Here is a 22,384-nt window from a genome sequence, read left to right on the forward strand (position 1 = left end):
GCACCCTTCAATGCAGGCAGCCAGCCAGATGTGCAGGCAGCATAGCTGCACGGTGCTACCTCCCCTGTGCAGGCTCAGCCAGGTCCGCCACGATCCCGTCGTGCCCCAGCGCGCGGGCGCCGCTCACTGTGACTCTTCATTTTTCTCGCTCGGGAAGAGGCTTTCCCCTCCGCCCCCTTTTTCTTCTCAACCAACCTTCATCCCGGGCCAGGCCCCGCCCCATGACTGACGGCGCCCGATGGCCAATTGAAACTAGCTGCAGGGCGGGGAGGCGGCACTGCCCGCCAATGGGGAGGGCGGGGGGCGGGACTGGGAGCGGCAGCGGGTTCGGGTGCGCGGAGAGACTGCAGGAAGGAGCCGGTGTGGGACTCGTTACGGCTGGTGGTGATCTCGTCAGCCGGCGCCATGGTGAGCCTGGGGGGCCGGGAGCTGGGGGGCGCGCGACCTAGGGCACCCTGGGAGTGGGGGGGCCGCGCCCTGGGGGATTTGGGGGGGCACACTGGGAGTGGGGGGGCCGCGCCCTGGGGGATTTGGGGGGGCGCCCTGGAAGTGGGGGGGCACCCTGGGGGATTTGGGGGGGCACACTGGGAGTGGGGGGGCCGCGCCCTGGGGGATTTGGGGGGGCACACTGGGAGTGGGGGGGCACCCTGGGGGATGTGGGGAGCGCCCTGGGGGATTTGGGGGGGCACACTGGGAGGGGGGGCACGCCCTGGGGGACCCCCACGTGCCCAGGGTGATCTGGGAGTGGGGGGAGCCCCGGGGGGGCCCGGGGCTGGTGAGGGGTGTGGAGGGGAGTGTCCTGGGGGACCCGGGGATGAGGGGGTGGGCATGCGCCCTGGGGGACCTGGGGCTGGTAGGTTGGGGTGTGGGGAGGGGCTCCCAAGTTTCTTTGGTATTTTGAATGGGGAGGAGAGCTTATCTGTGGCCCTAGACATGAAGTTTCCTTCATAGCAAGGGAATCAGGCTCAGGTAGATCGTGTTTATACATGGAAAGTGCGGATGGCTCACGCATGAAGTGATCAGGTAATTAAGCTGGTACTGCAGTAAGAAAATAGCATTAAAAACTGGAGAACCTAATTTCATGGTTAAGGTGACCAGGTCTGAAATGGCTTAATCAGGAATTAATTGTTTACCGCCAGGATGACTGGCATTTGATGAAGGAAATGAAATATTTGACACTTTTCTGTAGCAGTGAGGCCAACTAGATAATGGCTTCCTTTGCCCTGGGAGGACCTGCAGGTATTTCTAGAATGCACACGACCAAATAATAAAGATTTAGCACAGGCTATACAAGACAAACCTAAGCAAATTAAGTGTAATATAGTGTAATTGAGGAGGTCCCTTCCAGCCATGCTACCGGTAGCTTGGGTGTTGTGACTAAGCTGCATGGTTCTAGTTGATACTGGTCCTTGTAATATAATTGTGTACTATAAATGTACATGGAATCCTAGATCTATTGCATATTTTCTTTTATAGTCGATTATGTCCTATAATGGAGGGGCTGTAATGGCCATGAAGGGGAAAAACTGTGTGGCCATTGCGTCGGACAGACGGTTTGGAATTCAGGCTCAGATGGTGACCACGGATTTTCAGAAGATTTTCCCTATGGGAGATAGACTTTTTATTGGGCTGGCTGGGCTTGCCACAGATGTGCAGACAGTGTAAGTGGAATCTTCTCTTGTGAACCCTTGATATTTCTGTCCCATGGTCTTGTATATATGTACAGGTGTTTAAGGTGTGGGTTGTCTGAATACCAAGACTTCCCTTCTCTGAAACCCACTCTAGTCTGGCTTGTTTGAAGTGGTTCAGGAATAGTCCCAAGGTCTTTGTTTCTTGTCATTTCATCTAGACTGGGCATTGTCTCAATGACCTAACTACATGTATCCTGCTTCAAAGAGACTTTAACACCAGACTACAAAGGGAAACCTCAGAACTGTCATTCATGCTTAAATTTGACACTTTATGAATGGTCCTTAACAGAGATGCTAACTACCTTACCCATTACAAAGATAGTTTCCCCAATTATCATCCCTCTGTTCTAAAATCTGATTTGTCAATTTTATATGTGTTCACTTTTTTTTATTGTATCCCTTTGGTATATATGGTCATGCCAATTTTCTTCCACAATTTGATCTGAGGAAGTGGGTCTGGCCCATGAAAGCTCATCACCTAATAAACCATCTTGTTAGTCTTTAAAGTGCTGCATAGTCCTGCCTTTTGTTTCAGCAAGGTCTTTGAAGAACATGCTTTCTCCATAGTGCAGAGGACTAGCAACATTTATTGTTGGCTAATTGTGCCCTGCTTTAAAAAAAAGAAATCTTCTGTGTTCCAAACTTAAAGCTATGTATGATTTCTTAAGAGCACATGGCAAATGAGAATCAGATGTCCATATTTGAAATGCATATGTGCCTGCATCATGTGTTCATCAGATGTTAATCTTTACTAGCAAGTATTAACCATTGGAAGGGTGGAGGACATCCTGGTTGGTGTGATTTTTTTTTTTTTTTTTTAATATGGATTCTGATCTTGTCTGCAGTGCCCAGCGACTGAAGTTCAGGCTGAATCTCTATGAACTGAAGGAAGGCAGACAGATCAAGCCCCAAACTCTAATGAGTATGGTGGCCAACCTACTCTATGAGAGACGGTAAATATCAAACAACTAAGCCATTGCAGAGATACGGATGCCCAGAGTTCAGTGGTAACGGTGTTAAATTACAACTCTTGAGGAGTTAAGAGGCTAGAGAATTCTTCTACAAAGACTAATTTTCTTAGTAGTTATATGCTCATGGGTGCAGAGGGCACCTGTTTCGAAATAGAAGGACCATTTACTTTTTCCAGACACAGATAAAAAAAATGTTTGCTCCCTACAAGTAATGGTTTGCCTAAAGACTATCTGGAAATCATAAATGGCTTTTGAAACTGACTTCAATGGGGATTCAGATTATTCCAGTATGTCTTTATGTCACTGAAATAAATATCCTTTCTCAATTAGGAAGTACTAAAATAGGAATTGGGCAATTCCAAACTAATTTGAAAGGCCCCTACTAACATGAGAGATGGAATACTTTTCTTAAATACCTAGCAAGTAAGAAGTCAGTTGTTACTTCAGATTAGTGAAACCTCATCCTTAGGCTGTTCTAATGAATGCCTTGCTGTTCACAGGTTTGGTCCATATTACACAGAGCCAGTAATTGCAGGACTGGACCCCATCACTTATGAACCTTTCATCTGCTCTCTGGACCTGATTGGTTGTCCCATGATAACAGATGACTTTGTTGTCAGTGGCACCTGCTCAGAGCAGATGTATGGCATGTGCGAGTCCCTCTGGGAACCTGACATGGTGAGTGAAGAGGTGGTAAGGCCTATCTAGTGGTTTAACTTCTAGGTGATTCTTGGATTTTTTTGAATCTTTTGTTTCAAATTGAGCAGAGAGAAAATTCAGCCTACCCATGTTGAATAATAATACCTCTACCTTGTGAAGTGCTTTGAGACTGATTACAATCCCTATATAATCTTTAACCTATTTATGCACCCCTGTGAGGTAGCAAAGCATTACTTTACATGCAGGGAACTGAGACACAGGGAGCCCACTGATTTATCCATAGTTAGGCAAACAGTCTGTGTTGGAGTGGGGAACAGAACGTAGCTCTCCCATGTACGCTCTAACCCCCAGACCAGCCTCCTCCCAATGGCTGATTGCAGTAGCTTTTGGGTAAGTTCTGGCAGAAATACGCAAGATCCCCAAGTCAAGTTCCTCCTTGGGTGTGAAGAGGGTCAGCTTGTTCCAGCTCAGCTATAGAAGCCAACTAAAAGACTTTCTCTTCCTTCAGGAGCCAGACCACCTGTTTGAAACCATCTCGCAGGCTATGCTGAATGCAGTGGACAGAGATGCTGTGTCTGGCATGGGTGTGATAGTGCATATCATGTAAGTACTGCACTTAGTCTCTCTTCCCTGGAAGAAAGTGGTGGAGTTAAACACAGAGCCTTAAGTCAGCCAAGAAATGGCTACCAGGCATGAACTCCACCCTTCATAGTTCTGTTCTTTAGTAAGGTCTTGGTGATGCTAGATCTTCACGTATCCCACGATTGCTAACTTTGCTGGAGCAGCACCAGTGACTGTAAATTACAAGTCTAGTAGAGCTGTTATTTGCACCCAGGAAATGCTGCTGTTTCAGACAGAGAAAAAGACACCCCATTATAGAGTGCAAGACTTCCATGCAGAACTAAGAGTTGCCTTGTTGCAGGGTCGATCATGTCTCCCTACAGAGCATCCCAGCAGTGCATTATGGGTGGGACTTTAGAGCTCCAGCTGGTGGGAGACATGGCCTTAGACTCACCCTTATAGGTACTGCAGAAGGGCGTGTCAACGACCTATTTCAAACCTCTCTCTGCCAGGGCTAGAATTACAAAATTAGCTGTCATGACAGGGAGTTCATGGACATCTAGCATCCAGTCTGTCTCCCCTCAGTAGGGAGACCTCTAAAAGTAGGCATTGCACATGTGTCTAACCATATGTGGGGTTGGGATGGAATTAACTTTCAGGTTTAAACTAGTGTATATGGCAGACTCTCTGCAGCTTTGAAGTCTTTCAGTGATTTTAAGACTTTGCAACTTGGCCCACGTTTAGGTGCCTGCTCCAGGGGAGAGGGGGATGAGGTTCTCTAGCCTGGAACGTAAAGGTCAGATTAGAGAACACCAGTGTCTTTTGATCTCAAAGTGTATGTTGCGTCTGTGGGCCTTTCTTGTCCTCGTCCTCCCCACCCCCCTCCAATAAGTCAGTGTGTCAACAAGTTAAACTCTTGGACTGCTGAAAGGCAATCTGTGCCATCTACAGTGGTTTGTTCAGTAAACAATTGCAGAGCTGCTTAGCTGGCAAGGATTCCCCTTCCCCCCATCAATGGGCTTCCTGAAATTTAGAATTGATCAGAGGGGATGAGCAGGTGTTACTACATTCTTTGCAAGCTCACTTGAAAGGATGAAGTGGGAGTTTGTGTCTTCTCTCTTTGCAGTGAAAAAGACAAGATCACCACAAGGACCCTGAAAGCCCGTATGGATTAGCCTCACAAGTGTTTCGCATGCCAGATGACTTTGAATTTTTTAAAATAAACTCTCTCCATTATTGTATGGGGCTTGCGTGTTCTTCAGTCAATACACTTACAGCCAGAGAAGTCAGGCCTAGTGTCACAAGCAGCCTTATAAATCTAGATTCTCCTGAAGAGTAGTTATTTACTCTGCAGCACCCCTCATCTCAATGAAAACACTTGGTTTTCAGCTGTGTATCTGAAGCAGAATTAGTACTCTTCATCTTGGATGATAGGTAAGAGTATTGGCAAACTGCTGAAGCTATTGCTTTTCAGGGTAGGTAGCAGTGTTAGTTTCATGTCTAAGTTTCCTGGAGTGCAGTCTCCCAGCATTCAAAAGGAGGTTACCACCAACCTAGTGGTCTGTTCAGAATAAAAGTGCTTATTTTTTCCGTTTAGGGATGTTAGCAAACATGTTTGGGGTAAACATGTAACTTCTGAATTTTTCAGCATTTACATGCAGGGGACCAGGTACAAATGGGAAGCTGCTTTTCAACCCAGCTCTCTGCACATAAGGCACCAATGGAACTGCCTTTGTCCTCCCCTTCCCCACTCTTTGGGAGGGAGTTTCCCATGTGTGCCAGTTCCTGCCCTTGCGCCTGCCCCTCTATCAGAGGCAGCAGTATGGGGAGGTGAAGTAGGTCAGCACTTGAAGGGAGCCAGCTTTTAAACCAGCTCCCATCAAGGACTGGCTCCTGCCTGCCCCCTGCATTGTTGCCTCTGTGGGTGGCAGTGGTGGGGGGCAGTTAACTCCACAGCAGCTGCCATACAGGGGGAGGGCATGTGTGTGTGTAGCAGAGTTGTTGACTCGAGTCAGACTTAAGTCACCTAAGAGACTCGACTTAAAACTCGTCTTGGGTTCATTGTTTGAGACTTGAGACTTGCTAATTTTGTTAAATCAACTTGGTGAAAAAATTGTCTGAAAATGCCAATGGCTTGTACAAAAGTGACTTGACATTTTTTAAATTAAGACTTGAGACTCGACTCAAAGTGACTTTAGGGACTTGAGACGTGAACTGTAGTGACTTGACAATGATGACGACACTGGTGTGTAGTTAACATGTTTAACTGATAAGCCTGGACTTGTCAGTTAATTGCATTAATGACTACATGCAAACAGCCCCAGTTATGTCTGTAAAACAGTACTTGGATTTGCAGTAGTAATAGGGGGACAGGACTCTGATTCCGCACATCTGGGCTTCAGTAAAAACCAGAGCTTCAGACACTGATTTACACAAATTTTTAGTTTTTATTTTTTTCTGGCTGAGACTCATCTTGTAACATGCATGCGTTTCAAACCAGTAAGTTTCTCAAATTGCTCCTAGCAAACAGACAAGCACAGAGGACTTAATTCCTATCTTTTTTAAAAAAACGGAAACAGCAGTGAAAATCTAGAATGCTCCATTTGCCTTAGTTTTAGATTAAACTTAATTTATTCACATTTTTTCAGTTGCACTGATTAGCCCCCACCACTGACCTAGAACAGGCTCATTTCATACAGCTCAATCCAATTGCATTTAGTATCATACAGCTAAACAAAGAACAGCACAAGATCTAAGTGGCAAATGAACCACCGTAATCATAGATGACCAAAACCTTGGCTTCTTCTATTTTCAGTGGTACTATCACACAGGAAAGAATTCGTTACACATCAAGGAAAACCAGTCATAGATGCTGGAAAATAAACTCTACAAGGGGGACAAACTGTCAGGCCAGTTGGAAATGGTGCTTTAAAAGCAGAAGGGGAGGAATTGCAATTTGGTTTAAAAAAAATTGTTAAAATATTTTGAATCATTAATTACAGGATATTGCAAACAAAGCTTCAGCACACAGACCTTGACCTTTGAAATGTTTTGACTACTACCTAAAATTTAAAAATGCTCCACCCTTTCTATAGTGCCAGGTGGGGAACCTGTGAACACTAATTGTAGGACAAGGAGCCCTTCATAAGTTTAGGCCAAAATACAATTCACTCAGTGAAAGACTTTTCTCCATAATTAAATTGCACTATAATTTTATGCCTCTAGTGTCTCCTGGGATTAGAACACTGATTTGAAATTGAAGGCAGTTCCGATAGCCTTGGGCAGGAAAAACAGTCATTCTTTGCCTCGTTGGGCAAATAGCAAGCACCTCTTATTAACACACACTTTGAATTTTTACTGACAGTGAAAATTCAGTCTGAAGTTTCATTTCCTGGAAGTGGAAGAGCAGGCCCTTCATCATGCTATAAAGTCTGTATCCACCTCAAAAGTGCATTGATTTACATCAAGAATATTGCATGCCATCTCTTATTTAAACCATGGCAAGATTATGATGAAAATATTCATAACATCCTTGGTCCTAATCCCATATTCAACTGAAAGTTCTGAGACCATATGACCTCTATGGGATTAAACTAAACAGTTGACCTCAAAGTACCTTTCTCCCTTCCCCTCCCTCCCCCCAATCCCTTCACAACTCTCAAACTTTTGACGGGGACAGAGCTTCAAAATTAAAGTCATTATAATCCAACTAGGGCATCATTAGAGGCACCGTACAAATGACAAGTAGAAACATTTGATAGGGAGGAAACAGAACTATACACTTATCTTTGAGAAGTGAATTCCATAACCTCCCTCTTTGCCCCTTTTTACATGTGTATGAGGAGGACAGAATCAGTCTCTATATGAAAGTAGCCAGAGGCTGGCCAGGTAGGGTGACTGACAGAGGAAGTAGGTGTTATGGCTCTCTCAAGTGTCCCCCCCCCCCCCCTTTTTGGCATCTTTGTTTCCCCCCATTAGTTGTTTCAGTGGGGAGAAGGCATGGGCTACGCCCAGCTATAGGAAAGCTTCACACCCCCTTTATTAAGACCAGTGCAATGAGAGAGACATACTCCAGCTCAAATTAATTATTCCCTTCCAGCCTGCACCCCACTACCTTCTGGCTCCAACTTTTTTTTTTTGCCAAGCTTCTCTAGAAAGAGATGCAACATGCAGCTAAGAGACATTCCTGTTTGGCTAGGGTCTCTTATATGATCCGTTATTAGCATTTGTACTACAGCTCTAAAAAATGCATTGCAATGAAAACCACAGCTTACCTGGCAGAAGATGCACTCAACTGTAAAGTGATTTTGGGGGGCACAGACAGACCAATATTGGATAATGCTTTACCAGCAGTTGTAAAAATCAGGAGTATTAATAAAGCGGGGGCAGGAAGGGTTTTTTTTAAAAATAAACTTGAACAAGAGAAGAATGATATCCTAGATCAAGATTAAAAAAACAAAAGCAAAAAGTCCCTTTTCAAAACAGATCAAATATTTGCAGCTTCACCTCATTGTAACAGAACAAAAATACTGTCTAGAAACAAAATTAGCATTTTAACAATGCTACAACTCAAAATGTAAACAATATACAAACTGCTTATGTTAAACAAAAGTTATACCTGGGTAATACATTTTTAAATGATAAAATTGCATTTAGTTACCTTTTATATATATATATGTACACACACACACACACACACACACACACACACACACACAAAGTATGGCAACAAAAATGGCAAAATGGGGTAAGTGCTAAAGTGAATAGATTTTTTTGGGCTTTTATACCACTTGAGGCATTGAAACAACTAAACAGGGTCTAAAAATATTCTTTGCACTCTATCTAGAGTGGGAAAGGAAGTCACAAGATCTTAAATCCTGTGTCGTGTTTTATAATATTGATTATAGGAACATCTCATTCAGATTTCAGCTGTTTACTGAGTTCTAGTGAATCAGATTTGTACTCCGTGTTCCTTTGCCTGTACTTGGGCTGTTCACTTAAAAACTATCCCACTGCAGTTTACTTTCCCATTTATCTCATTTTAAAAAAAAATGAATATTTTAAAATCTAGTATACTAAAGTTTCAGCTAATTTTCCCAAATGGAGAGTGGTAAACTTAGTAGGCCAAAACTGTAGGTTCAGGATATTTTAAACTGTCAAGATTAAAATGCAATTGGTATTTAATTCCTATTTCATAGCGAACATAAGTGCATTTTTCTTTGTTTAGAGGAAAGCAACCAGTATTCTCCTCCACCCCTCTACATTTTCTCCTACTGAATTTGATGTGTGGTACTGTTAGCCAAACACCCTAAGGAGGTGTGAGAATCTTATTAGGCTGTCAGACAATAGCATGTTAGTTCCCCAAATTTACACAAAACAGACAATGGATTACAATGTCATAAAAAAATTGTCCCCCATCAAAGGGAATGACCCATGAATGAACAAAAAGTTTCATATCCCATTAAAACCAACAATTTGTTTTAGACTTTTTTTAAACAATATTTACAATGTATTCTTCTAAGCCTAGTTTTCAGTCTTGACAAAATCCCCTGTCGTTCCCCATGTTGATTGCTGTGAAATCGCGCCAGGAACATGGATACAAAGAGAGTCACCCTGCATTCAGAATCCAGTTACCGCTCGCATTAGTCTAGTGAGTTACCAGGACACAATGAATACCACCTCTTCTCACGAGACCAAATTGACAGAGCAAACTATAGCACACATTACCGCACAGGACACAAACATTCTTACAGCTTATTCCTGAAACAAAGGCATTTGTGAACAGTTTCAAGGCAGATAAGCAACTTATGTCAACTGCAAGGTATCTGTTCAAAACAGCTAAATCCTGCTTTAGGAAAAACAGACAAAACTGTTCTGCAGCAGAACGAATTCAACTTACAGCAAGTTTGACAAGCTTGGCTGTGAAAAATATTACAAGTGGTCTGGAGACAAACAGGACATAATTCAATCACACAGATCAGTTCAAATTCTTGGGGGAGGGAATACCTGGAGTGAGAGTTCAGTCATTTAGGCCCATTGGCACTCTACCAGCTAGAGTTATGGACCTGGAGCAGAGCGGAGCGGAGCCCTCAGATGCTGTGGAAATGGTCGTACATCCAACTGTGTTACAGTCACAACAATCAACCCTCCAGCCTGACAGCGATTTACACGTCTCAAGATGCACATCGTGGTGACTTGAACTGTTGCCTGAGCGAAGTTTAAAAAAACCCAACCCAGTACTTGTAACAGGATTGGAGGAGTTAGGAAGACTGGGAACGTTAGCTAGATTAACACTGGCAGGACTGTCATGTGTCAGCTCTATTTTAGAGGAAGGGTGATTTAACAAATGTTTTTTCCAGACAGCCAAATGTTACCCCAAATAAATTAACATGATTTCCTCCTTTGATGGACTCTTCACACGCAGCGTTTCCCAAGCATGATGGTTCTGTACTACCCAGTATTTTTCATACTATTTTTTAGCTTCTAAGAGTTATGCCTTAAGTGACCACCTTTAGTAGATGTTCATTTCCCTTATTTTTCTTGTAAAGTTAATTTCTTAAGTAAAAAATTTTTAACACCCAGCCTGAATTTACCTAGTTAAGGTTCAGCAGCACCGTAACATTTTCATCCTTGAAAGTGGCAGACTGTTTCTCCCACCCCCCAAACTCTTACCAAGAAGGAAACAAAAGGGTTTGTACAGCTTTCTGTTATGAACTGTTCATTAAAAAAAGAACAGCAACTTGTGGTTTTAGGCATTGCTTCTCTTATTTAACACAAGCAGCAGGTTAGAGCTACCCCTTTTCAACAGCCATAGATGGTATCCTTACTCACCTCTCAAGCAGAGAGGAGAAAAGTCATTATGAACAGCAGTGCTGACAATTAAATTTTTTTTCTTAAAAAAAAAAAAAGCCTCAAATCTCTATTTGGGCATTTCTGTAACAAAAGAAAAAAAGCCACTTTTCCACCTGGGTCAAGTGGAATTTTTGAGAATGCACCTAATTAGTTTCCTGTGAGTCATACAGTGCCACATGCTCACACTCACTCACACCCCACGTGCTGCTACAGTGTCTGTTTTAGTGTCACAGGCCACGTTCTCTGCTTGGAAGTAGCCCCTCTTCCTTTCTGGCTCAAGGTAGAAGACGACTATGTCAGGATATTGGACATAAATTCATTGAAGCGTTTAGAGTACTGCTCCGGATTCACCGTGGAGATCTCTGCTCCAGCCTGCAATGCACGAAAGATAGATTAAGGTGCGGGGCTCTGATCTTGAGTTGCTGGGGAAGCTACAGGGGACCATTCGTAACTGCGTGCTAAGCCAAGGGGGTGTGAGGAAACAGCAAGAGACTATTCCACCACCCAAGGTCGGCAGCAAGAATCACACAAACCAGAATCCACAAGTTACGTGGGTTCTAAGCTGCCTAAAACTTGGACTTTGGATCTCAAGGCATTTCAGTCTGGGGCTCTACTTAGGAGATGGATGCATGGCACTTGAGTGTGTGTGTTAGAGGAGGATCTGGAAGGAAAATCAAAGGCTCCACAGCCCACTAACTTAGCTGTTTGGTGACCTAGGCAAAGCAAAGTGCTGGGTTTCAGTCCACTTTCCAGTGAGTCAGGGTCACCCCAGTTTGAGCCGAGAGAAAAGCCAAGCAGCTGGATCTCTCATCTCATCCCAGAGGCAGGTCTATCCAGTCAGCTCTGAGGCACGGTGGCTGTGCTGCAAACATCCGGTGGCTCTCAGGGCTGGCATCTTGGCCAGCACTAGTCATTTGGGGAAAGAGCAGGAGATCTGGTAAAAGCAGGGCTGGGCCAACTATGGCCTAAGGGCCACCCCGCCAGGACCCAAAGGCACACAGCTGCTGCAGATTTAAAGGGCAGTCCAGCAGCTCTCTGCTCTGGAAGAAGGGGGAAGCATGTGATCTCCCCATCCCCCAGCCCCTATTGGCCAGAAACAACCAGCCAATCTTTCAGCTCCGATGGGCTGGAAACAACTGGCCAATAGGACCTGAGAGATTGGCCTGGGGATGGGGGCAGCGCCACATGGAGGGAATAGCCTGCAGCAGGCAGGGAGCCCAGCCTGCTTTAGGGGTGCTGGCTAGGAGATGCTTAGGTAAGCACCTCCCAGCCAAAAAGCCTGCCTCTGGAACCCCTGCTCCTCGCACACCCCAACTCCCTCCCCTCCATCACCATCCAAACCCTCTGCACTCCCCTGCCCCAGGTCTAAAACCCTCCAGGTTCGTACCCCCTTCTACCCATCGCTCCCCCAGGCCAGAATCCTCTCCTGCACTCTCACACCCTCCCAGATCCTGCACCCCAATCCCCGACCCAGGTCACAACCCCTCCTTCACCCCAACTCCCTCAGACCTCACACCGTCTCCTGTACCCGTCCCTTACCCCAGGCGCCTTTCTGTACCCAGCCTCCATCCTAGACCCCACATCTCCACAGAAAAGTACTAACATCTTGGAGTGGGCCACTCCCCTCCCACCCGATTAACGACAGGTTCCCTCAGTGGCTGAACCTAGTATCTTAGCAGCTGTTTGATTTGTTTAAAGAGGGAGACCTGAGCTCTTGCTCCCTGAGTCAGCAAGAGCAGAGCAGGAGGCTGAGCCCTGGTGAGCAGATTAACAAGGGATACTAGCAGGTCAAGGAACAGTTCTGGAAGGGGATCAAGGATGGCGGGGAAATTTCCAGGCCCCTGGAAAACTGGTTTTAGCAATTATTCAAAAGTCAGCACCACTGACAGTGCGACCCAGAATCCCCATCTTGGCAGGAGGAGACACGCTTACCCCATGTTTCACCGTTTTGGCAGCATGTGCAGCTTTCTTCTTCGCGTCGTATGGCGTGAGAATGTCTATAATGGCCATGAAATACACCTCCTTCTTAGGGGCACCTGAGAAGACACCAGAGTCTCTTTAACAGCCCCCCTCACGTGACAGGATCAGAAAAGCCACCAGCAGGCGCCTCTATTAATAGCGTATGTAAATCTGCTTTAATATAATTAACAGGCAAGGGGAGAAGCGGCTTGTAAACGACGGAGACTGTATGAGGTAGGACAGAGGAATTGGGAACAGAATAGAGGCCCACGTATCGTCTGGAAACATCTACCTCACATCCCACACGGACAGTGTTGTTTCCATGGAGTTTAAACAAGGGAATTTAAACAGGCTCCCAGGAGGGGGTTTGGGTTAGTTCTCTGTGGATGTACCCCACCCAAAACAGGGCACCCTCTCCTGTCCCTCCACGCGACAAGATCCATCCTCACTCACTGTCATGGCTTTTCATGGCATAGACGTCGACCGAAGGGTCAAACTCCCCAGGCCCGAAGAACCGTGGGAAGTTGAGGAGGTTGCCAGGGCTGTCAGGGGGGGTTCCATAAGAGCCAACAGGGTTCCCGCCAATGCCATCGTTCTCGCACTCTTCGTCCTCGGCCCGATCCTCCACTTCCATCTCCTCCTGCTCTGCCCGGTCAACGTCGTGAATGCCCACCAGCAGGCTGTAGTCCATGATCTTCAGCTGAGCCAAGAACTGGGAGGAGGGAGCAACACCACAGCCAACTGAAACACCCCTAAGGCATGTCCCATGCAGGGCCGGACGGAGGCATGGGCGAGCCGGGCAGCAGCCCAGGGCGCCAACTGATGGGGGGCGCTTGACAGCGGCTGTAAGGGGCACGCGGTGTTCCTTACAGCTGCCATCAGGCACCGCGTGCCCAGCTCCCACAGCGCCGGCCTGCTCGCATCCCCGCGGTGCTGGCCAGCAACACCATTCCCCACACGGCCGCAGCGCTGTACACGGCCAGGGGCGTGCGCCAGTGGCAACAGCCAGGCCGGACTGGGCTGCACTTGCGCTATGCACCCTGGGGGCAGGCCTGCACACCCTAGGGGGGCAGGCCCTCTCCCCACGGGTGGGCCCGCACATGCGCCATGCACCTGGGGGCGGCGCCGCACGCCCATGCCCAGAGCGCTAGAATGCCTCAGGCTGGCCCTGGTCCTATGAGCCAATGCTACCAAACCTCAGCACAGGGGCGACTGGTGGGCCACTGGCCACACCTCCCCCAGCCCAAGGAACAATCAGGACACACCCACTCTGCCCCCACCCCACCTTTTCCCGCTGTGGGACTAGCAGGAGAAGGGAGTCTGCCTGCCTGCCTCCTTTCCGCACTCACCAGCGGCGGAGGGGAAGCCTCAGCTCGCTTTGCTCCCCCGGCCGCGTGTCACTCCGTTTCCCGCTGGTGAGCGTGGGGCCAGTCCTGCTCCTCCCCCGCGTGACGCAGCCAGGAATGCAGAGCAAACTGGGGCCACGTTGCTTTGCTTCCCTTGCCACTGCCAGTTAGTATGTGTGTGGGAGAGGGGAAGGGGGCTGGATCCCCCACTAGCCTCCCCAAGATGCCCAGGGACACTGACCCTGTTGGCCAGCCCCTTCATGCCCTGGGTGTCTGGGGGAATGTGTCCCCTTGTGTCCTCCCCACGTTGCCCCTGCTTCAGTAAGTGCTGCTGTGAACACAGAGCGGTGGCTAGAGCCGAGTTGGACACTTTGGTTCTGTATCTGGTGTTGGGGGAGGCGAGACTTGCACCTAGGACGCATGCTGGGAAGACTGCCCAGGAATCCTGACCTTTGGAGGGGGGTTATACAAGTGCAAAACATTTACTCTTAATACTGGAAGTAGCCAGATCAATCTACTGCAGCTGGAGCAGTGCGTCTTTATAAACACGGTCCCACCGCTGGGAGGAGAAAACTCCCCTCTGCATTTGGAGCCGAGAAAGCCAGCGCCCATCAAAGGGAGTTTGATCAAAGGGCTGCTACACAGGGAGCAGTTTTCTAGCTCTGGCAGAGAGATCAAGTACAATCAGCCTCGTCTCCCAGACGCCCAGGGCTGGACGCTGCACTTGCCTCCATCTGGCAGGAAATCAGCCCGACTGTTGGCAACAGGCGACACGGGTGCTTTGTTAGCAGCACAAAGAGGGACCCAGGGAGGCTGCCAGTTTCGGAAGGCAGACACATCAGGATGGGGAGAGGGTCAGGACAGAAAAGGTGTTCACAGGAGGCTAGATCTAAGCCGGGGAACTCAAGTGGAATCAGCCAGTCGGGCCTAAGAGGCAACTCCAGAGAGGAAGCTGAAACATTCGCATCCAGTAGGTGGCCAGCATTTGATACAGAGTCAAAGGGGCTGACTGATACTTGAGACTGGTAACGAAACAGCTGAACCTTGCTCGGCTGGGTCAGGTGAGCGTCCCCAGAGCATCCCAGACACCCCCCCAAGCTGGCTTTTGATGCACTCCACTTGGGAGGAGTCTCGCTGCTCTGTTCTTCCCCATCATTCCCAGTCTCCTCCACAGCAATTGCAATAGAGCAGGGGCAGGCCATTTTTGAAGGGAGGGGGGCACTCAAGATTTTGGAAAGAGGCCACACGGTTCTGTGGAGGGGCTGCAGGGGCTGGGAGGGAGGTTGGGTGCAGAGGGGAGCTTGGGGTAGAGGACGGGTGCAGGAGAGGGCGTGGCGGTCTAAGAGGGAGTTTGGGTGAGGGGGTGTTGTGATCGGAGGCTGGAAATTGGGGGGCAGGATCTCGGAGGGAGAATGGGTGCAGGAGAGGATTTTGGCCTGGGGGAGGATGCAGGAGCAGGTACAGGGGGCTTGGGTGGTGATCTGGGGGAGGGGATTGGGGTGCATGTTCCAGGAGGGGGTATGGAAGCCTGGGGGAGGGACACAGGAAAAGGGGTGCAGAGTCTGGGAGGGAATAGGAGGGGGTGGGGTGCCAGAGACAGGCTCTGACGGGGAGACTCTTACCTAAGCCGCTCCCAGCCAGCGGCACTCCCAGGCAAGCTCCCCGGCCTGCCAGCAGCCCCCGGATGGCTATTCCATGTGGCCTCGGCACTGGGTGGGGAGGCTTTGCACTCTGGCTAATGGGAGCGGAGAGATTTTGCTGGGGGCAGGGGCAATGTGCAGGGCCTCCGCCTATGGCTCTCTGCGTGGGAACAGCTAGCTCTGAGCTGCGGGCGGGGCTCCAGGCCGGATTAAAAGGCTTGGCAGGCCAGACCTCGCCTGCCTCCGGGACAGGCTCCTGTCAAAGCTGGGAAGGGGGAGGGGGCACGGTGGGAGTCACACAACTCAGCCACCAGAAACCTGTTCGCGGCAACAATCCGAGCCCCAGTTCTACCTCCACGTCCCGCTTTAGCTTTTCAAGGAAGTTCTTTTTACTCTCTTCTCCCACGTGGAGCTTCTGGCCTTCATTCAGGAAGTCGTTGTCTTTGAACGTTGGCAAGTCCTTGGCCTAAGAGAGAAGGCGCCGTTAGATGTCCCTAGCCCACTGCCAACGGCTACAGCGATTGGCAGTGTCATTCTTCTGCAAAAACTACCAACTGGACGAACACGGCAATGAAAAGACAAAGGACGTTGCGTTGGCTCAGTCGTCTCAAGACAAGAGAGTGGCTCGTTCCCATATGCCCGCAGATGGCACGGAGTGGAACACCTGGATTTACCAGCAAAGGGGGGAGGCAAGAGAGAGACCAAGGGCAGATCCATTTCCAAGGCTGCCAAGAATAATTACTTGAGTGTGAAATCAGTGGTCTCAGCTGGGGAGGGACAAGCCAACCTCCCCAACGGGAGAAAAATCCACTTGGCTATTTTCAGATCAGAGCATCCTGAGAAGAGGGCTCCCCTCCCCCAATCATTACATGAACAAAGAAATCGATCCACTGCATTTGGAGGACTCTAACGTGGATCTAGTGCATGGGTTCCCAACTGGAGGGGAGGGGGGGCGCGAGGCAACCAGCCACATACACCCCCGTCAATCCCACCCCAAGTTTGCTGCTTTTTTTTTGGGAGGGGCGCATGAGGGTTTCTCAAAAATCAGAAAGGGGGGCGAGATGCCGAGAAGTTTGGGAACCACTGATCTAGTGCTTCTGCAAGGTAAGTGCATCTCCTGGCTATTGTCAGCTTTCCAGCCCCTTTGCATGTATTGCTTTTCCTTCGTCTTTGGTGTTACGTGGGGTCAAACAAAGCCACATCAAGAAATCATAATCAGGGAGTAACACCCCATAACCAGTCGTAATGGGGCAATGGGAAGGTGGGGTTAAACCTTCAATGCCTGGGCATAATGGAACTATAAAAAGGGAATTCTCCACGGCTTGTGCAAGAGATCTAACTTTTTGGGAGGTTACTGCGTGGAGAGGAGAGGAAACACTCCCATTTCCTCTCTCAAAGACCTGCTGGAGTGAAGCGCTGCTCCCTCCGTCACAAAAGCCCCTCTAAACAATTCCAACAAAAATCCCTGTGGCCCTAACGACGTGCTCAGCCCCACTAAGTGGCTTTGCTAATTTGTTATATCCCAGCCCCCAGAACAAGCAGTTTTCACTTTGTGACCATGAGTACGTCCATTGTTATCAATAGTTGTATTCACCGCAGCGACGTTAAGAGGTTTGCAGGACTGGAGCCTTAAGTTGGAAGCTCTTTGAGAGAGTCAGACTCAGATTTACAAAGGGATTTAGGCACCTAAAGATGTACGAATGGTAGGTGCCTAACCCCTAATCTGGTGCTTTAGGGCCCAGATACCTAGCTCACTGTGGGCATTAAAGAGCATTATTTCTACAAGAGCCTGATTCTCGGGACTTAGGCACTTCTGAAAATGGCCCCTATATAAAGTTACCATTACAGCCTCTTTTGGCAGCGTCGATAGCCTGCCAAACCAGGGGCCTGGCTGGCAAGCCCCTGGCTTTTTAGTTCTTACTTTACTTTGTGCAACCACAAGACAGTCCCCAAAATAGAACAGCGTCCTTCCTACCTTTTCTTTGTCACTTGCTTCCCTGGCCACCGTTGAGCCCTGAAAAGAACAAAAGAAGTGGGACATATTCCATCAACTCACCAGGAGTAGACAGCAGTCGTTTAAATTGACCAACCCTTGGGGCTTATGAAATGCTCATTCTCTTTCTTTTTTCCCCTCCAAGAGATGAAGCAGTAACCCCAGAAAAATATTTTTAAAATGCAGAATAAAAGCAGCAGACAATCTGGGTGGTCCGGGCTGGAACGTAGAGCCCTGCAAATTTGCGGAGATCCACTTTATATATGCGGGTAATCTGCATCCGCAGATGTGAATATTCGGGACTCATTTTTGCAGCTATGGATACAAATTTTGTACTCATGCAAGGCTCTGCTGGGAGAAAAACGTGTTCCTTTTTGGCTTGTTTGCTGCTCTCTGGTACTATATCCAGTCATCTGAACAATGCAGTGTTGCCCCAATTTTAAAATACATACGTACTCAAGAGGAGACACACCCCCCTGCACCTTCCTCTGAATCATCTGAGACAGGAATCTGGGCGAGAAGGCCACTGGTCGGATTCAGGACATGAACCCCTAGCTCACGAGAACCCACGTGTCGAACAGCGAGGGACTGAAATCAATGGCGACCCCTTCTCTTCCCCCTGGAGCCAATCCTAGGCTTTCACGCTTTGCAGGCTCAACTTTCTCACATCCATGACAACAGAGCATATGGTTTCTCTCTGCATTCGTGCCTCCAGGAACTACAGAGCCGCACAAAGATTCTGACCTTTGCTTTCTGAAATGCAGCTCACATGCTACTCTCTGAAGTGGATTTTATCTTAGCCACACATCTCTCTGCCCTTCTAGTGCACACAAGGCAGGACGAAGGCTCACAATGAACCTAAGTTACATGCGAACAACGGGAAAGCGAGTTTTTTGGTTCAGTGGTTGGGCTTTAGGGCAGGGGCGGGGAACCTCTTTTGGGTCGGGGGCCGCTGAGCCGGAGAAAAATCAATCGGGAGCTGCACACAAGTGAGAAGCAAAAACAGACAAAAACAAACTGACGGGGTCCCCGACTGAGAAGCAGAAAGACTCTCCCCAAAGTCCCCTCGCACACCAGAGCCTAATGGGGCCCAGGCTAGTAGATTGTATGTGCTCCAGCCCCACAGGATCACCAATGCCAGAGAGGAATCCTAAGCCTCGTGGGCCAGATCCAGGCAAGCTGAGGGATGCATCTAGCCCCCACCCCTGCCTTAAAGGAACCAATGTCATTCTGCCAGTTACTGTCTTGGCCACTTGCTGTAGGAGACAGAACATAAGAACGGCCATACTGGGTCAGACCAACAGTCCATCCAGCCCAGTATCCTGTCTACCGACAGTGGCCAATACCAGATGCCCCAGAGGCAGTGAACACAGCAGGTAATCCTTACGTGATCCCTCCCGTCATCCATTTCCAGACAAACAGAGGCTAGGGACACCCCTCCCACCCATTCTGGCTAATAGCCATGGATGGACCTAACCTCCATGAATTTATCTAGCTCTTTTTTGAACTGTTAAAGTCTTAGTCTTCACCACATCTTCTGGCAAGGAGTTCCACAGGTTCACTGTGCACTGAGTGGAAAAAAATCTTCCTCTTGATTGTTTCAAACCTGCTACCTATTAATTTCATTTGGTGACCCCCTAGTTCTCTTGTTACGGGAACACACAAATGAAGTTTTCCTTATTCACTTTTTCCACACTGTGCCTACAACTTCTTAGCCTCAGAATTCTGCACCTACAGAAATCAGCGATCAGTTTCTTTGAAAGTGAACTGCAAAGCAAGACTAGCTTGTGTGTGCCCTTTACCACTCTGACCTAATGGGAAGGGAACCTCACTATTAGAAGTACCACGTCTCAGCTGCACTCTTGGAGTGGAGGGACTGTCAAGCTTTAGAGCATGGGTTCCCGAACTGGGGGGCATGAAGAAATTCTAAGGGGGGGGCATGAGGTGATCCAGATCTCCCCCCTTAAGTTTCGCTGCTATTTTTGTTTTTCGACCCTGGTCAGTTCCTTTTTTTTGGGATGGGGGGGCCTCAAGTGTTGCTGCTATTGGGGGATTGGTTCTCAAAAATCAAAAAGGGGGCATGATGCCGAAAAGTTTCGGAACCACTGCTTTAGGAGAATAGGAAAGTCCTGGATTTGAGTCATGAGACGTACTCAGCACCTTGTCCATCTTCAATTAAATGCTGACACAGATGCCACTCTGGTGTCAGCCTCAAGAGATGAGCCTATATGGTTCCACCAAAGCTTGACAAAGTCCTTCAGCAAACAGGAAAGTTAGGGTCTTCTCAATCTAGCATGGCAAGTAATGCGAGATCCTGCCATGAAGATGCAGGAACAGGCTCATATACAAGGAGAGGTATGCGTTTCAAGCATTCCCTTCCCTAACCATCTACACGGCAGGGCTACTCAACACACGGTCCGCGGTGCAGTTTGGGTTTACGTGGCGCTCAACACATGGCTTGCGGATGGAAGCCAAAACCAAAAAAGCAGTCAATATAATGGTCTTCTGTTGAGATGCGTTTTAGTAGTGAAATCCCTCAACTGTCATTGCTCATTGAAAGTGCTGTCACGTGGGTGGAAATTGGGTAAATGTTGCATTTTATTAATATCAGCAGAACTGACTTAAATGGGGCCTGAGTGTTGTGTAGTCTTGCCTTAATCTTTGTATTCATGCCCATCAATGTAAAAATCTATTTGCATATATTTGCATGGATATGCAACCATACTTAAGTCTGCATGTGCTGCAAGTATCACTGTGGCCCCCGGGGCTTCCAAAGTTGAGCAGCCCTGATCTACGGACTGGTCGCTTTCAGGCCCTTACCTTCAGGTCGTACTTTCGATGCACCGTCAGCCTGTGGCTAAATACGTTCCTGGTGACCACCATGTAGGTTTCCACCCCGTCCACGGTGAGTCTGTACATGCCGAGGAACTGGGGGAGGAGGGTGTTCCCATGGCATTCCACTATAAACTGAAAGGGGGACGGGAAGAGGGGGAGAAAGAATAAAAGTCACACTACACGTCTTTGGCAGCGCACACTGCCCATGAGAAGCTAACCTTCCAGCGCCAACTGAGGGACTTTTTAACGGCCATCCACACCTCTGCTCATGGGAAGCGAAAGGATTTGCAATTCAATGGAAGTGCAGTGGCATGAGGGAGGGGCCATTTCCACCAACGCCGGCTGACATCTTTTTTTTCCTGTGCAAAGCAGCATTTTCCCCAGCTTATCCACCTGGGACTAATCCAATGTGGGACGAGGTCTCGATTTGTAGCTTTCACGCATGGGCAAGCCCATGTTTCAGTGATGCAGAGCAGGGATTAGGGGTGTTACAGTGTAGTCAGTTGAACGATTAACCAGAAAGCCTGGGCTTATCGGTTAATTGTATCAACTACATGCAACTCCCCCCGCTTGCTGCCACTGAGGGGGAGGGAGCAGGTGCTCATGCATGCCAGCTTCCGTGGAGGTGCCTGCCCCCTGCCCCCCCCAACGAATACCCTATCCCCTAGGTCACAGGACAACCCACCCCACCACCTCACTATAACCCCCCACCCTCCAGGAGCTGGTGCTGGAGGCAGTCAGCTCCCCACAAGCACTGGCTTCTATGGAGCCATCTCCTCCCCCCTCCCTGTGCTGCTGCGGCTCTGATATGAGAGGCAGCAGCGCAGCGGGTGAGGGGGGCAGGCAGGAGCCGGTTTTCAAACTAGCTCCCCACACGTATTGGCTCCTACCAGAGCTGCCTGCTCCCCTCCCCAATGCCTCTATTGGGGAGGGGAGGGGAGGAGAAGCAGATGCTCATGGCTGGCTCCCCTCACGTGTAAACGTGCAACCATTAGAATTTCCAGGGGTGACACGTTTACACAAATAAAAGATGGTTAACGTCCCTAGCAGGAGGAACGCCAGTTCTCTGGAGGAGAGGTGAAGTTAAAAATCCAAAAGGAACAGAAGACAACATGTAGTAGCCACCGGCAACATCCTCTCGGACCACACGACTTCCCCCGCAGGACAGCTGTCAAGCAGGCGGCGCTCTGGCTATTCCACGGGGCTCCAAAGGCCAACCTCTGCTCATCAGGTGCCCCTAAGACATTGTTTGCCACCCTCTCCTCAGGGTTCCAGACTCACCGTACCTGATGGTACTTCTTGAGTATGTTGTGCATCTCCGCTACATCTTCGCTAGACACGGCCTTAATGACAAACCGCCTGTCGTAAGTGGTCAGGAAACGGGCCCCACAGCGACCTTGGCTGTCGCTGTTCACTGGGGCGCTCCGCGTCACCGAGTTCTGAAGGGTAAGAATGGGGAGAAGAGAAGGGGCGTGACCTTGGTCAGAGGAGCTGGTGGAGAGCGGCACGCATCATGCTCAGGAGGTCCTCTATTTAGCCGTCTTCGGAGGAACGGTCTTTTTATTCTGTGTTTGTACAGCACCTAGCACTGTGACACTACGTACTTAATATCTGGTGCAGGACTGGGTCTTCTAGAAGCTATGGCAATCTAACTAATGGGAGCTATTGGGTGCCCAATACATTTATTTAAGTGCCTAGCTGTGGAATTGAAGACCCTGATTTTAAGCCTCCACCTTTAAAAAGTTTGCCTGCCAATTTAACACATTTTTAACACCAGTGACACCACTCGCATCTTGCAGCAAGGAAGTCTTTGCTAAAAATTCGTCATCTCTCCCCCTCCCTTCAGTTATGGTGCAAGAACTCACACCACATATGG

The 22,384-nt window shown here is 48.6% G+C and overlaps 2 protein-coding genes across 3 annotated transcripts in view; one reads left to right on the forward strand and one right to left on the reverse strand.

Moving 5' to 3' along the window:
• The first annotated feature begins 251 nt into the window (after positions 1-251).
• Positions 252-5,124, forward strand: PSMB3 (proteasome 20S subunit beta 3). The gene is made up of 6 exons (XM_075911396.2): positions 252-408; positions 1,477-1,661; positions 2,537-2,644; positions 3,163-3,340; positions 3,831-3,925; positions 5,010-5,124. The coding sequence occupies exons 1-6, from the start codon at positions 406-408 to the stop codon at positions 5,056-5,058; spliced, it is 618 nt and encodes a 205-aa protein (XP_075767511.2). The 5' UTR covers positions 252-405; the 3' UTR covers positions 5,059-5,124.
• Positions 5,125-6,310: 1,186 nt separating this feature from the next.
• Positions 6,311-22,384, reverse strand: part of PIP4K2B (phosphatidylinositol-5-phosphate 4-kinase type 2 beta) — a 39,853-nt gene continuing 23,779 nt past the window's right edge. For both annotated transcript variants that reach the window (XM_006126210.5, XM_075911394.2), the window contains exons 4-10: positions 21,795-21,947; positions 20,494-20,640; positions 17,656-17,694; positions 16,033-16,146; positions 13,148-13,406; positions 12,668-12,771; positions 6,311-11,107 (exon numbers count right to left, since the gene is read on the reverse strand). In XM_006126210.5, the coding sequence (XP_006126272.1) occupies positions 11,027-11,107; positions 12,668-12,771; positions 13,148-13,406; positions 16,033-16,146; positions 17,656-17,694; positions 20,494-20,640; positions 21,795-21,947 (897 nt within the window). In that variant the 3' untranslated portion in view covers positions 6,311-11,026. The remainder of the gene's footprint in view (positions 11,108-12,667; positions 12,772-13,147; positions 13,407-16,032; positions 16,147-17,655; positions 17,695-20,493; positions 20,641-21,794; positions 21,948-22,384) is intronic.

This window comes from Pelodiscus sinensis, chromosome 29 (assembly GCF_052426305.1).
Source record: "Pelodiscus sinensis isolate ZL-2025 chromosome 29, ASM5242630v1, whole genome shotgun sequence".
NCBI lineage: Eukaryota > Metazoa > Chordata > Testudines > Trionychidae > Pelodiscus > Pelodiscus sinensis.

Bases quoted from the DNA above. Each gene is read 5' to 3' on its own strand.
- PSMB3 (XM_075911396.2), top strand. The intron at 1,662-2,536 runs GTAAGTGGAATC...TCTTGTCTGCAG, and splicing joins GCCACAGATGTGCAGACAGT to TGCCCAGCGACTGAAGTTCA. The intron at 2,645-3,162 runs GTAAATATCAAA...TGCTGTTCACAG, and splicing joins AACCTACTCTATGAGAGACG to GTTTGGTCCATATTACACAG.